At 43.8% G+C, this 14,481-nt stretch overlaps 1 protein-coding gene across 4 annotated transcripts in view; it reads right to left on the reverse strand.

Annotated features, from left to right (window-relative positions):
- Positions 1 to 10,472, reverse strand: part of LOC139929297 (SH2 domain-containing protein 2A) — a 49,472-nt gene extending 39,000 nt beyond the window's left edge. For all 4 annotated transcript variants that reach the window (XM_078290234.1, XM_078290233.1, XM_078290232.1 and 1 more), the window contains exons 1-2: positions 10,380 to 10,472; positions 9,455 to 9,600 (exon numbers count right to left, since the gene is read on the reverse strand). In XM_078290234.1, the coding sequence (XP_078146360.1) occupies positions 9,455 to 9,562 (108 nt within the window). In that variant the 5' untranslated portion in view covers positions 9,563 to 9,600; positions 10,380 to 10,472. The remainder of the gene's footprint in view (positions 1 to 9,454; positions 9,601 to 10,379) is intronic.
- Positions 10,473 to 14,481: the final 4,009 nt, after the last annotated feature.

The following is a 14,481-nucleotide window of genomic DNA, read 5'->3' on the forward strand; positions in this document are numbered from 1 at the left end:
CATCACCATGTTGTACATATTTTTCCACGTTTTGCAAATATCAATGACATTTTCTAGTTCTCTAACAAGAGGGGAACAAGCACTGCTTTATTTTACAGCCCGCACACTTTGTACTTACTCCATAACTACAGGGAACACGCGCCAATAACATTTGTTTTGACCCCCCTAATTACGTTATTCTATCCTGTAATTATTTTTTAAGTATGTGGTAATTATGAAAATAGTTGCAGCATAACTACCTTATAAGTGCCTAATAATTTTTACCCATTAATTCCCGGACTCCTTGTTTTATTACCCTGTAACTACAGCATTGTTATTTTATTAGTACTCCATAATTACAAACTAGTTACACCGTAATTAGCGGGCTGTAATATAAAGCGCTACCCATTTCTGTTTACTCTCAACTCCCCTGTGGAGTCTATTTTTTTTTTTTTGTTATTTTGACATACCCCTTGTTAGCAGCAAGAGGCTAGCAATGGGAGCTCGCCATTTCAACCAACAGCTGACATGGAAGCTAATGTTCTCTGCAGGTCCAAGTACTACAGGTATGTAAGAGACGACATTATAGGTCCATCGCCGAACTTATCCTAATGTTATCATCCTTTCCTCTCTCTACAGACTATAGTGAGATGAAAAGCTACCCCCCAACTATGGGATTATGGGACCAGTGAGTAGTTATCTAGGCAATTAATTGGCCTTATGTATATAGATTTTCAGATTTGTAGTGATGTTGATGTTTTTGTAAAAACATTTGTATAATTATTTTTTTCTGTATAATTTGTTTCCTGTATAATTTTGTATGGACTGTGATGTATTACATATTATATTAACGAGTGATCATGTGGCCAAGATGATATAAGCACACCTGTATGTCATTAGGAATATGCGAATCTGATGAAGCTTTGGCGAAATGCGTTGTTCGCTATATCTTAATCTGCGTAATAAAGTAATGGCATAAATCATAGTTGGCTTGGCTTCTCCTTGAGTGTGGTGGACTACTTAAGTTTTGTTATCATAAGAGACTTCTACCAATAGGATGTCTCTGGAAGGCCGGAATCCTTCAACCACAGTATTCTACTAGGAGGTATTAGCATCATTGTGATGGCCCCTGTGGTGTTATCTGGGAGTTTGTATCTGTGTCTAATCTGTGTACCTCCCCTGCAGGTGACTAATCGCAGTAACTCGGTGCACCTGGGCCCGGTGTCCTGACATTACTTAAGCCACGGCTGTAGTCTTTCACTCTCTCTCTGCTTCTCCCTACAGGCACTCGTTCTGGCTTGGTTTCGTTATGCTGCCTTAGTTAGTTTCTTTGCTTTTATGCACCTTCCAACACCCATACACATACACACACACACACACACCCATCATTTAGCACCTACACATCTTACTGATACCACTGACGTTCACACTTCATACTTTAATTATTTAACGCATTCGGTAATTTGGTTTAATTGGTATAATAAAGATTTATTTTGTTAAAACGTTCATTATGGTGTGTCTCCCTTTTGTTATGGCCATCTGAGCCAGGTCGTAACAAATGGGGGCTCGTCCATTAGGGTTAGTTTGTTAAAAAGTTTGTTTTATGCCTCAGGTAGCAGTTGGGCGCATGTTGTGATTGCGCAGCTGATGAGGTGATTTGGTCCAGCTGCGTGCTGGCTTTGTGCTGCGTGTTTGTTGCCAGGGCTGTTATGGTCTTTGGGTTTGCTTTGGTTTAGTTTTGGTTTTGCTCTGGTTTTTGGGAGATACATCATGTGTTTTTTTGCAGGAAGCATTGGTTTCTGACCTGGTGTCGGATTGTCATGTGCCGTTCAGAAAGTAGGTGTTACTGTTTTGATACGCTTTGGTACAGAGTTTTTCCCGTTAGGCTGTAGTCGCGTTTCCCCTTTGGGTTGCGTCCATTTGTTTTTTTTGTAGTGTTGTGGCGACGTGGTTAGTGTCAGCTGTTTTCAGACTGTCTCGGGGGCACATCCACGTGATTTTGTGGGGTTGCCTGCTTGCAGGTGGCTTTACAAGTCCGCTGGTTTTCAGAGCGTAAATACCTGCCGCAAGCCACATGAAGGCTAGGGGTGAGGTATTAGTAAGTTTTGGTTAGGCAGTTAGGGGAAAATTCTCTGTTGAGGGTTGTTATGTGCCCTGAGTGCGTGTCTGGCAGTGAACACGTTACTGTCTGTATCAGTAATTTGTAATTATGGCTTCCTTGTCGGGTTTTTTTTATGCGCCTACGGTGGCGTTTGTAGATGGCTGTAAGAAGGAGCAGTTAGTGCAAATAGCTGACCATTGTGGTTGCAGGGAAAAAACATAAGGATGATATTAAAACTGTGGTTTTGTCATGTTTGTTTGAACAAGATGTGTTACAGAAGAGTGACCTTTGTGCAGCCGCGGCGGAGCCAGTGCCCGTGTCGGTGTCTGCGCCAGTTGTGCAGACAGCTGGTTTGACTTTTGAGCAGCAGCAAGAGTTGTTGGCCATGCAGTTTGAGCAGGAGAAGTTACGGTTGAGAATAGACATGGAGAATAAGGAAAAGGACAGGGCAGAGAAGTTTGAGCTAGAGAAACTTCGGCAGATGGATAAGGAGAAAGAGAGGCAAATTGAGGTGGAAAAGCAGCTTGAGTTGGAGTAAATTTGGCAAAACACTGAGAAAATGAAATTGGAGTTAGAGCAGTCCAAATTGCAGCTAATCAGAGAGGGCAGGCTTTCTCTGGGGGGGTCTGGCATTCTGTTTCCGTTGGTTCTGCACTGGGTGGTGTGGATGTTATTGCTAACATGCATTTGGTGCCGAAGTTTAATGAACGAGACCCTGATACTTTTTTCACTCTCTTTGAATGTGTTGCAGATTGGCAAAAATTGGCCAGATTCGGACAGAGTGCTTATGCTTCAGTGTGTCCTCACTGGGAGAGCTCAGGAGGCTTATTCAGCTATTTGTGCTGAGGATGATTTGGATTATGATACGGTGAAATCGGCTGTATTAAGAGCATACGAGTTGGTCCCTGAAGCGTATCACCAGAAATTCAGAAAGTGGGTTTAGGGCGATAAGCAAATGAATGTGGAGTTTGTCCGTGATTTGGCTTCCCATTTTCACCGTTGGTGCTCAGCTGAAAAAGTTGATACTTTTGTCAGTCTGTGTGAGCTGATTGTGTTAGAACAATTTAAAAACGCTATCCCTCAATGCATTGCTACTTATGTAAATGAGCATGTAAGCCTGCATTTATGGGGCGACCTGAGGGCGCCAGGGTGTGTAATTACTGCCGTGGGGAGGGTCATTGGAAGGACCAGTGTCCGCTGTTAAAGTCGAAAGTTAAGTATCATTTGCCATCGCATGCTCCAGCTATGCTTTGCTCTACAGTTTCAGAGAAGAAACCGGTGTGTGTGTGGACCTGAGTGTAGGCCCAGGTATAGTGTCAGATAAGATACCGGTTTGTGTGGGCCCAGATGTTGGTTCTGGTTTTGAGCCGTTCATCGCTGACGCTGTTGTGTCATTGGTCGGTAGTGACAAGCGTGTTCCGATTAAGCTGTTACGTGACACAGGTGCTAGACACTTGTTTATTGTGGAGTCAGTGTTGCCTTTTTCGCCCGAGACAGAAACAGGGGATTTTGTACTGATGAAGGGGATGGAGATGGGCTTGATTCCTGTGCCGCGTCATATTATGGTGCTGGATTGTGAGCTGGTACAGGGCATTGTTCCTGTTGGGGTGCGCCCCGCGTTGCCACTTGACGATGTGGTTATGATTTTGGGCAACAACCTGGCTGGTAGTGCTGTGTGGCCGATGTGCCGCCGCCTGTGGTTGTTTCCAAGCCGCTAGCATCTGGGGAGCCGGAGGAGAGTGGTCTGGGATTTCCAGGGGTTTTTCCAGCCTGTGCCGTGACGCGTGCACAGAGCCGTAAAGTGTCTGCTCCTGACCCGCCTGTTTCGGGGTGTAGTAAAGGTATGGTGCTCGATGAACATGTGGTTTCACTGCCTGATCTTCCTCGGTCTGTTTCAAGGGAGGATTGGGTGAAGAGTCAGAAGGCTGATTCATCTCTGTCTGCTTTGTGGGATGAGGTGTTGCCGGGTGAGAAAGTCAGAGACGTAGCCCAGGGTTACTTTGTTCAGGGAGACCTGCTGGTGCGTAAGTGGGTGCCCTGTGTTGGCGACTTTGTGGGTGAGGCGATTTTTCAGGTGGTGGTGGCGAGTAGCTTTCATGATGTGGTGTTGCAAACTGCGCATGATAGTTGTGGACATTTGGGGATAAAGAAAACCTATGACCGCGTCCTACGCTACTTCTTTTGGCCTCGGTTAAAGCGCGATGTCTCCAAATATGTTAAGTTGTGCCACATATGCCAGCTCACTGGTAAACCGAGTCAGGTTGTTAAGCCCGCACCTCTCAGTCCCATCCCAGCCATTAGCCAACCCTTGGAGCATCTGATCATAGATTGTGTAGGGCCGTTGCCTCCGTCTAAGTCCAGTTGTGCGTACATGCTAACTGTGATGTGCCAAACTGCGAGATATCCTGCGGCGTTTCGCTTGCGCTCTATCTCAGTGAAGCCAGTAGTTAGGGCTCTAACTCAGTTCATTTCCACCTTTGGCATTCCACATGTGATTCAAAGCGACCAGGGTTCTAACTTTACTTCCCATATGTTTAAACAGATCCTGCAGCAGCTGGGGGTGAAGCATAACCATGCGTCGGCATACCATGCGCAGAGCCAGGGGGCGCTGGAACGGTTTCATCAAACATTGAAGTCCATGCTGCGTGCGTATGGTATGGAGATGGGGAAAGACTGGGAGGAGGGTCTGCCATGGCTTATGTTGGCCAGGGAAGTCGTCCAGGAAAGCACAGGGTTTAGCCCTAACGATTTGGGCTTTGGGCATACAGTGCGGGGTCCTTTGGCCGTCCTACAGGATGGTTTGGTTTGGTTAAGAGTGAGCCACCTAAAAACTTAGTGGACTATGTAAATGGGTTTCGTCATCGCCTGTACGTGGCTGTGGAAGTGGCAAGGAAAAATTTGGAGGGTGCTCAGGCTAATATGAAGAAATTGTATGACCGTCAGGCCGAGCGCCGTGAATTTAGCCCAGGCGATCAGGTGTTAGCTCTTATGTCACTTCAGGTCTCGCCGTTTCAGGCGAAGTTTGCTGGCCCATACACTATTGAGAGGCAGGTTTCAGATCAAAACTACTTGATCGCTACTCCAAATTGGAGGAAGTCGTCTCAACTGTGTTATGTCAACCTGCTTAAGCCATACTATGCTCGTGACACCGTTGAGGCGAGTAACTCCGTGGCTGAGAGAGTGAATGTTGGCCCCACAATGATGGTTGATTCTGTGCTGTCAGATCCTGTTGTCCCAGAGGCGGGGTTGGACGGTGAGAGGGACGTTAAAGCACCAGATGATCCTGTCATGTGTGGTAGGCTAAGAAATTCAGTCATTGTGTCAGTTGGATAATTTGTTGAGTCATTTACCTGTGTCACAGAGAGCTGAGTTGTCAGAGTTGGTCAGGAAGTTTCTGGTATTGTTCAGCGATACGCCATCGCGCACAAATCTCATCGAGCATGATATTGATGTGGGAGACACTCCTCCAATTAAGCAGCGATTTTATCGTTGTCCGGCAGACAAGCGCAGGGTATTGGAGTCTGAGGTGAAGTATATGCTAGACAATCAGATCGCAGTTCCGTCATCCTCCAGTTGGGCGTCGCCTAGCCTGCTCGTCGGTAAATCAGATGGGTCCCTGCGGTTTTGCAATGACTATCGTAAGGTTAATAAGGTCACTAAGGCGGATTCCTACCCATTACCGCGGATGGAGGATTGCATTGATTTGGTGGGCTCAGCCAAATTCGTAAGCAAATTCAACTTACTAAAGGGGTACTGGCAAGTTCCTCTGACAGCGCGTGCACGGGAAATTTTGGCGTTTGTGACATCTTTTGGTCTATATGAATACACAGTTATGAGCTTTGGTCTTCGCAATGCACCTGCGACGTTTCAGTGCCTCATGAACCTGGTGGTAGCAGGTCTTGATGGTTGTGCTGCTTACCTTGATGACGTTGTTGTGTTCAGTGACACGTGGGATGACCACATACAACGCATCGGTGCTCTGTTCGGTCGCTTGGCTGAGGCGCGTCTCACTGTCAACCTGGCTAAGTGTGAGTTTGCCAGGGCGACGGTGACGTACCTCGGCCGGGTGGTCGGACAGGGGCAAGTTCGTCCAGTGGACGCCAAGGTTCAGGCCATCATGCAGTATCCCATGCCTGCTACTAAAAAGGAACTTATGCGGTTCTTAGGTCTGGTAGGTTACTATCGACAGTGGTCGCGCACCTGACCGATTTGTTGAAGGGTAAGGCTAAGTATGTGTGGTCTGCCCAGTGTCAGGTGGCGTTTGAAAACGTGAAGACCCTGTTGTGTGCCGCGCCTGGATGAGCCGTTCAAACTGGAGGTTGACGCTACTCATGTTGGGGTGGGTGCGGTTTTGCTGCAGGAATGGGAGGGGGTCGATAGGCCGGTCTGCTACTTTTCAAAGAAGTTTAACTTATACCAACTCAACTATTCGACGATTGAGAAGGAGGCGTTGGCCTTGATCTGGGCCCTCCAGCACTTTGAGGTATATGTCGATTTTGGAGGTAGCCCAGTAGTGGTTTACACCGACCACAACCCCCTTACTTTTCTTTGTTCGTTGAGTTGTCCGAACCAGCGGTTGATGAGGTGGACCATGTTCCTACAGTCCTACGGTTTGGACATTAGGCATATTTAGGGCAAGGATAATGACGTGGCGGATGCTCTTTCTCGCGCCTCGGTGGGGTAGTGTAGTCTCTGGCGCCCTAGCACCTTAGTGGGCTGCCTAAGTTACAGCCTCGTTGTTACTTGTGTGGTTTTTTTTTTTTGTTTGTGTGCCTGTTAGTATGTATAATTAATACTGTTAGTATTTCAGGGATCCCTTTGGGGCCCCCGTCTTGAGGAGGGGGGGGGGGGGGGGGGGTGTGATGGCCCCTGTGGTGTTATCTGGGAGTGTGTATCTGTGTCTAATCTGTGTACCTCCCCTGCAGGTGACTAATCGCAGTAACTCAGTGCACCTGGGCCCGGTGTCCTGACGTTACTTAAGCCATGGCTGTAGTCTTTCACTCTCTCTGCTTCTCCCTACAGGCACTCGTTCTGGCTTGGTTTCGTTATGCTGCCTTAGTTAGTTTCTTTGCTTTTATGCACCTTCCAACACCCATACACATACACACACCCATCATTTAGCACCTACACATCTTACTGATACCACTGACGTTCACACTTCATACTTTAATTATTTAACCCATTCGGTAATTTGGTTTAATTGGTTTAATAAAGATTTATTTTGTTAAAATGTTCATTATGGTGTGTCTCCCTTTTGTTATGGCCGCCTGAGCCAGGTTGTAACAATCATATATAATTTTTTTTACTAATAATTATATTGAAAGTCTATGTATAGAACCATCTATTCCTTATGCAAAAATATACTGGAATTCCAAATGCCAAAACATCAGTTGGAACTCAGTGTGTAATCTAAACAGTATGTATTGTTACCAACAAAGTTTGTTAAGTATCTTACAGAATCATCCATTTGATATATCCAGTCAATCGAGTATTATCAAGATTTAGAAATGATATTGATGAAAATAAAAAAGAAACCATAGATAATTTATTTTAAAGCTGTATTTTTACTAAGATGTTATGACTGGATATAGAAAATTACCTTTTTATTTCCACTGATACAAAGATTAAATTTTGTGACAAAGATGTTAATTTTGGTGATAAAACATTTTATCAAAATGTTAGAGTTTTCATCATCATCATCATATATGGTGTGTGTATATATATATATATATATATATATATATATATATATATATATATATATATATATATATATATATATATATATATATATATATATATATATAAAAGCAACACCCAAAATCAACAGTTACAGTAAAGTCCAGCTGCAGCCCCAGAGAAACCCCTGCTTTGGCATAGCACACTCACCGTAACCCCTATCCCTAACCTCACCTAGCCTAACCGGGGCTCCTCTGGGTCTGCAGTTGGGTGCTATTGGAGTAGCAATCCAGCTAATTCAGTTAGCTAGCTTCATAATACACCTCCTGGTTGACACTTACCCGGCCATACATGTACAATTTATTGTCAGGATGTCGCCTTTTTCAGTACGTACACCCGTGCATCACAGGGCTTTGCCTTCACACCTTGACGCTGGCTGGGTAAGACCTCTGCTCTTTACACACAAAACTCACCCAGAGATGTAATGTCTAATTTATTGCACATGCCCACATACTACGTAATTTACAGCATCGAGAGATTTGTATGCTCGGAGGCTGTCTTTTGTATACGCTAGGCTTTTCAATCAGATACATATATATGTCTGGCCATTGGATCGGTGGCCACTTGGCCATGTCTACAAGCCATTCATCAACTGGGATTGAATAAGGGTCCAGCAAACTAGCAAGGTACGCCATTGTTGTCCGTTTGTTTGTTGTTATCAGTGTGAAAATGACAGCCAAGTTGCTATAGCTCCGATAGCCACAGCGGCTTATCTTATTAATTTTAATACATTTTCACATTCAAACATTCATTATTACTATTATTTTTTACTATCTTCATCTTATTCAAGATTGGTGCACATGATTCTGTATCCATTGAGAAGTTTAATAAAAAAAAATATATATGCTGGTGTACCCCCGGTTAGACACAATCAAAGCTGATTGACATGAGGTGCAGGATGATGTGTGGAGGGGCAGAAAGTTGCAGTGAGAAATGGGATGTGAAAGCAAGGGAGCAAGTTATGGAAAAGTTGTGTTGGAAAAAAATATCAATCTATTGCTATTATCTATGCTATTAATAACTGTTGATGATCGTGCTATTTGTACATTTGTACACAGGTTATATACTGTCAAAATAGACCAACCTCTAGAAAACTACAATAAAAAGCAGGTTGGTAAAAAAAATAAACAAATGGATATATACAGTACATTACTATATGGTTATTGTCTGAACATAAAAATATAGAAGTTTTACAAATTTAATTAAACCAATGCTGCACACACTGGTCTTTTTCCATAGAAAATGTAATAGATGCACGTGGTTGCCAGCCTAGACATCGCTGGTTTTACATTAAAAATAACACTGTGAATGTTCACTAGGAGGGAAATGAGAGGAAGAGTAGAAATTTTGCAGAGAAGTATGGGAATGTGAATGGCCAGAATTTGCGAGCTTAGAAATGTACGTCTATTCATTTCTAGTCTAACATTCAATCAGTATTTATTTAGTAGGCAACGATACTATGAAAGCAAAACCTGCATCTGTAACAAACACACCTACTGTGTCATCCATGAGGTGACCAATATTTTTGAACATATCCTTGTCAAATGTCAGGGGTGTTATGCACGGACATTAACCGATAGAGGCAGCCTTCTTGCCTTCTCTCATTGATCGCCGGTCATATATTTTGACCTTTACCTGGTTCCTCTGCCCCTCTTCTTGGGGAGTTTTGGCCATCTTTAAGCTTCCTCTGGGTTTAATTGGAGGAGTCCTCTGATTAGGTGGCTGCTGTAGTTGTGTGGCCATAGAGTTGACCCAGTCCTCTCTGCACAGCTTTTCAAAATCTGTCCACCAACATACAGTGTGAAAAGCCATCAAAGGCAAAAACATTGACTTACCTTGTAATTATTGTATGTAAGTGCCCAAAACATTAAAGGCTAAACTAAATGAGAAGAATGTTTGTTTTTTTTCAAATCAGATTTGTCTTTTATTTCATTTTTGTACCTTATCATAAATGTCTTGAGGGTCCTTTCCACCCTTTCTACACAAGACTTTTATTCTAAAATGAGATATCCACCACTGAAAAAAGTGACCTCCTCTTACAAAATGATTCATAGTATAAAAGAGGATAGTACATCATTAAAAATTTTCATTGTGGTTTCTCAAGCCACAAAGAGTCAATAGCACAATTCTGTGCCTGCCAAAATTACCAACAGTGAATGTATAATTGGACAAAGAAATTGTTTAATCATTTGTTAAATAAGTGCAATCAAACATGCATAAATAGGAAAGAAACCCCATGTGTGAATATCTAGTAATCTTGGTTGTGGACTTGTTTTTCATGATAAAAATTCAGAAAAGAACAATTCACAAAAGTAAGCAATACATTACATTTACATTATGTCATTTAGCATACGCTTGTCCAAAGCGAATACATTTTGTCAACAGTAGTCAAACCGACCGTATATCACAGTCTTCATCAGCTAAGCCTTCAATAGGCTGTACACTGCATTGTTCAATTCAAGATTAACCTTGTTTTAATCACTATGTACTGCCTGTCTAGTATGATTTCTATAAAGAATACCATTCTATAACAATTAGAGACATTGAAAAAAATCCTGACCTTTTATGCGATGGCGACCAATTTTGTCTCTTACTGTCTGTCTGTCTTTCTGTACTATCTGTGTGTCTGTGAACAAGATAGTGAGGAAGAAGAATGAGATAACGGAACTGGTAACAGCAATAACAACTTTAAGGGGAGGGACCTGAATCTTTGTTGTTAAGGCATTCTTGTTGTATGGCAACATTGTTTTGACGAGGTCCTCTTAGACATCCTTCACTGTCAATCCAACTGATAGTCGAAACTTATACCTATATCTACTTAATCTGTAGCAATTAATAAAAACAAAAAGCGTGCATGAAACTGAATCCATATCCTGACTCCATATCTCTTATAGGCAACATTTCAATTGCAATGCATTTATGTATTTCACCTTGTTTCTGACTGTATAGATTATTGTGGTGAAAAATATTTCAGTTTCAGCTGGGACCTGAGGTGAATGTTGCACAAACAGCAAAAAACAGCAGAAAGCAGTAGTGATGCATATGCCAACAGCACACAGGAAAACAGAAACCACGAGACAGAGGGCCCTGTTTTCATTTTTTTTTTTTTTTTTATAATTCTTTGGTTTTGAGGACATTTAATTGTAGTTATACCATGTGGTGAAATGGGTGATGGTTTCTTTGTAGGCTGTTATGGAGTTATTGTCCCTGTGAAGTGCAAGAATGGTGGCTGCATCCAAGTACTTGAAGTATACGGTAGTGGGTGTTGGGCTCAGATAGTCATTTGTGTATAGTGTGTACAGGAAGGGGCTCAGAACGCAGCCCTGGGGGGAGGGGGGGCAGGGATGATGGTGGCTCACCCTCACGGCCTGTGCTCTGCTGATGAGAAAACTGAGATATGAAGTAAGGGAGCTTTATGATTATCTGGTGACGCTGAATGGTGTTGAAAGCTGAGCTGAGCTTGATGATGAGTATCCTTGTTAGGTGTGGAGAAGCATAGAGTGGAGATGGCATGCAACAGCGTCCTCTGTCCCCCTATTGCGTCTATATGCAAATTGGTATGGGTCTAGGTGTGGTTTACAGCTGGGAGAATTGTGTTAAAACCAGTCTTTCAAAACACCACAGGTCTATAATGGTTGAGTTAAGATGGTTGGAATCTCTTTGGAATAGGGATGATGGTAGATAATTTCCAGAGTTGTGGAATTGTAGCTGTCTGCAGTGGTCTGATGAACAGGGAGTGGAGGATAGAAGAGAGCTCCAGGACACAGTGCTTAAGCACCATCCCTAAGCCTACATCTGGGCCTGGAGCCTTGTTGGGTTTGAACCTCCTTAGTTGCAGCCAGACATCCGCCTGCATGAAAAGGGGGTGGCAGCCAGACCTGTGTCTAAGAGGGATAAGGCCCACAGAAGAGCCTCAGACTCCTTGGAGAAGTACATGGTGTCAAATCATGAAAAGAAGGTGTTAGGATCACAGGCAAAGGAGAGGGGGTCATCCACTGTAGTGATGGCTTTACCTGTCTGACCATTAAGTGCCCTGACCCGCTGGTTTGCTGTTCATGGTGTCAAAATCATGTTGGAGTTTTTCCTTGTATTTAAGTTTTGCAGTCCTAATTTCAGTCTTGATTGTGTGGTTAATAGTCCTTAGAGCAGACCTTAATTTGGAAAATTGTCCTTTTTTCTCTTAGAAGGTGATTAATATGGGGAGTAATCCAATGTTTGGAGTTGGGATATTTTCTCACAGTTCTAGTATTGCCATGCAGAATTTGATGAAATCCACGATGACTGAGGCCTGCTCCTCCAGCCCTGACTCAAAAACCTCTCAGTCTTTACAGGCTAGGCAGCCTTGGAGATATGTGATTTAATCCCCAAACCACTGGGTGGCGCTGTGGATCGTGAGTTTGAGCCTTTTGAGCGCCTGTCTGTAAAGCAGAAGCAACAGCATGCTATTATGATCCGTGAGACCAAGCGGATGTAGCTGTATCACTGTATTAGCAGCTTTAGCTGCGTATGGATTAGAGATGTTACCATAATACAGGTCTACTGTTTTGTCATATCTGGTGGTGACATTCACATGTGTGGTGGTCTGGGAGAACCTGTTGGATGTCACTGCTACACATTTTTGGCACTGAGCCAAAATAAGTCAGAAACAGGTTTTGGGGGTATTTTGAGATTTTTCAGGTACTTTCATCTCTGTATTACATCATGGTGAATAATTATTTTCAGAAAACAAAAGGGAAAGTATTTATTTTTATGGCTTTGTGAAGGGTAGTCGACTAGCAAAACAAGTCAGCTGTTTAATACTGTCTGTCTCTTGTTCTGATTCTGACTGACAGTGGGCTACTCATCAGGAGAAGTAGGACAGAGTCACTTACTATGAAGCTACAGGTGGTTGTATCCGCTATTCATAAGCAAACCACCACATCATGTCCACAGAAAGAAGATCGCTGCATCCACTCGTGTTATTCCACAGAGCTTTACTAGAAGGCGAGATGATGGTGTAGATAGCTTCACTTGTTACTCCACTCTATTTTTGACCTCTTCTTGTTTACATTGTCACAACTAAAGCAAAGATAGAAAACTATCCAATAGATGAGCTTCCCGTTTACAAACAGTCGAGGATGCACGCGCAGGTCAGGGGCAGAAAAGCCGCTGTGGCTATCGTAGCTATAGCAACTTGGCTGTCATTTTCGCACTGATAACAACAAACAAACGGACAACAATGGCATACCTGGCTAGTTTGTCAGACTCTGGTCATGCACATTATTTAGAAAAACTTACTGGTGAATGACTGCTGGACACTTATTCAATCCCAGTTGATGAATGGCTTGTAAGACATGGTCAAGTGGCCACCGATCCAATGGCCAGACATATACTGTATATGTATCTGATTGAAAAGCCTAGCGTATACAAAAGACAGCAGAGGTCTTACCCAGCCAGCCTCAGTGTGAAGCCCTGTGATGCATGGGTGTACGTGCACACTGAAAAAGGCAACATCCTGACAACAAATTGTACATGTATGGCCGGGTAAGTGTCAACCAGGGGTACTATGAAGCTAGCTAACTGAGTTAGCTGGGTTGCTGCTCCAATAGCACCCAGCTGCAGACCCGGAGAAGCCCCCGGCTAGGCGAGGCGAGCTTAGCGATAGGGGTTAGGCTGAGTGTGCTGTGCCAAGCCAGGGGCTTCTCCGAGGCTGCAGCTGGACCCTACTGTAACTGCTGATTTCTGGGGTTGCTTTTATTCTTTCCAGTCTAGGGTGCAACTGTGACTAGCAACTAGCAACTGTGAGGCATGAGGTTAAAATATATGGCCACTTACTAAACTAAAATCTTTGCTATCGCTTCTGGGAACTCAGATTACTAACTAACGTGAATTGAGTGGCTACCGGTAGCCTTTCTGCCCCTGAGAGGCACGCGCACACTTTGTGACTTTGCTCGGAAACTCATCTATAGCTGTAAAGGACGTTCACAGACACACACTTAAGCCAATCCTATGATTTTAGATTGCTGTAAGTGTAAGTTCCTGTAAGTGACCAAGTATGTTGTTGAGGAAAACAAATCAGCATTGGGTTTGTTTTCAGTGCTGGTGTGTTTTTTCTTTACACTCTTCTGCAGGAGACAAGCCTCTTTGTTCCAAGAAGAGGACAACCCAGGCACATTCCTGAGGCAACAGAGACCGTCTGCCGTGACAAATACACACCCCTCCCCCGGAGAGACCACATCCGCACCTGGGCAAGGCGCTGGTCACAACCTCAAGTCGCACTAAATGAGCAAGGTCTCATAAAAGGCCAGCTGATCGTGCTTTCACCCCAAGCCAGGCCAAAAGGCCAGGGACATTTCCCCTTTCCAGGTCTGCTGAAATCAACAATGCCGGAACTCCTGATCAACTGATGGCTGATAAGCGATCTGCCAGCCCAGCATGACTAACTAACAATTGGTCACAAGACACTCACCACTGGCAATAAACAACTGCCATAAACATGACTCGGACATGCACACTCTGCATGACCGCAGGACCCTCGGGAATCCCATCACTGATTGGCTGAACGGCAGCCGAAGGCAGAGACACAATATTCCTTACAAGATCATTCCCAGAGAATAGTTTTTTGAGTTAGCTTGTTTCAAGTTCGTTTGATCAAGAGTTTCTCCACTCACCCAGTCCAGTCC

The sequence above is a fragment of the Centroberyx gerrardi genome, chromosome 19 (assembly GCF_048128805.1).
Source record: "Centroberyx gerrardi isolate f3 chromosome 19, fCenGer3.hap1.cur.20231027, whole genome shotgun sequence".
NCBI lineage: Eukaryota > Metazoa > Chordata > Actinopteri > Beryciformes > Berycidae > Centroberyx > Centroberyx gerrardi.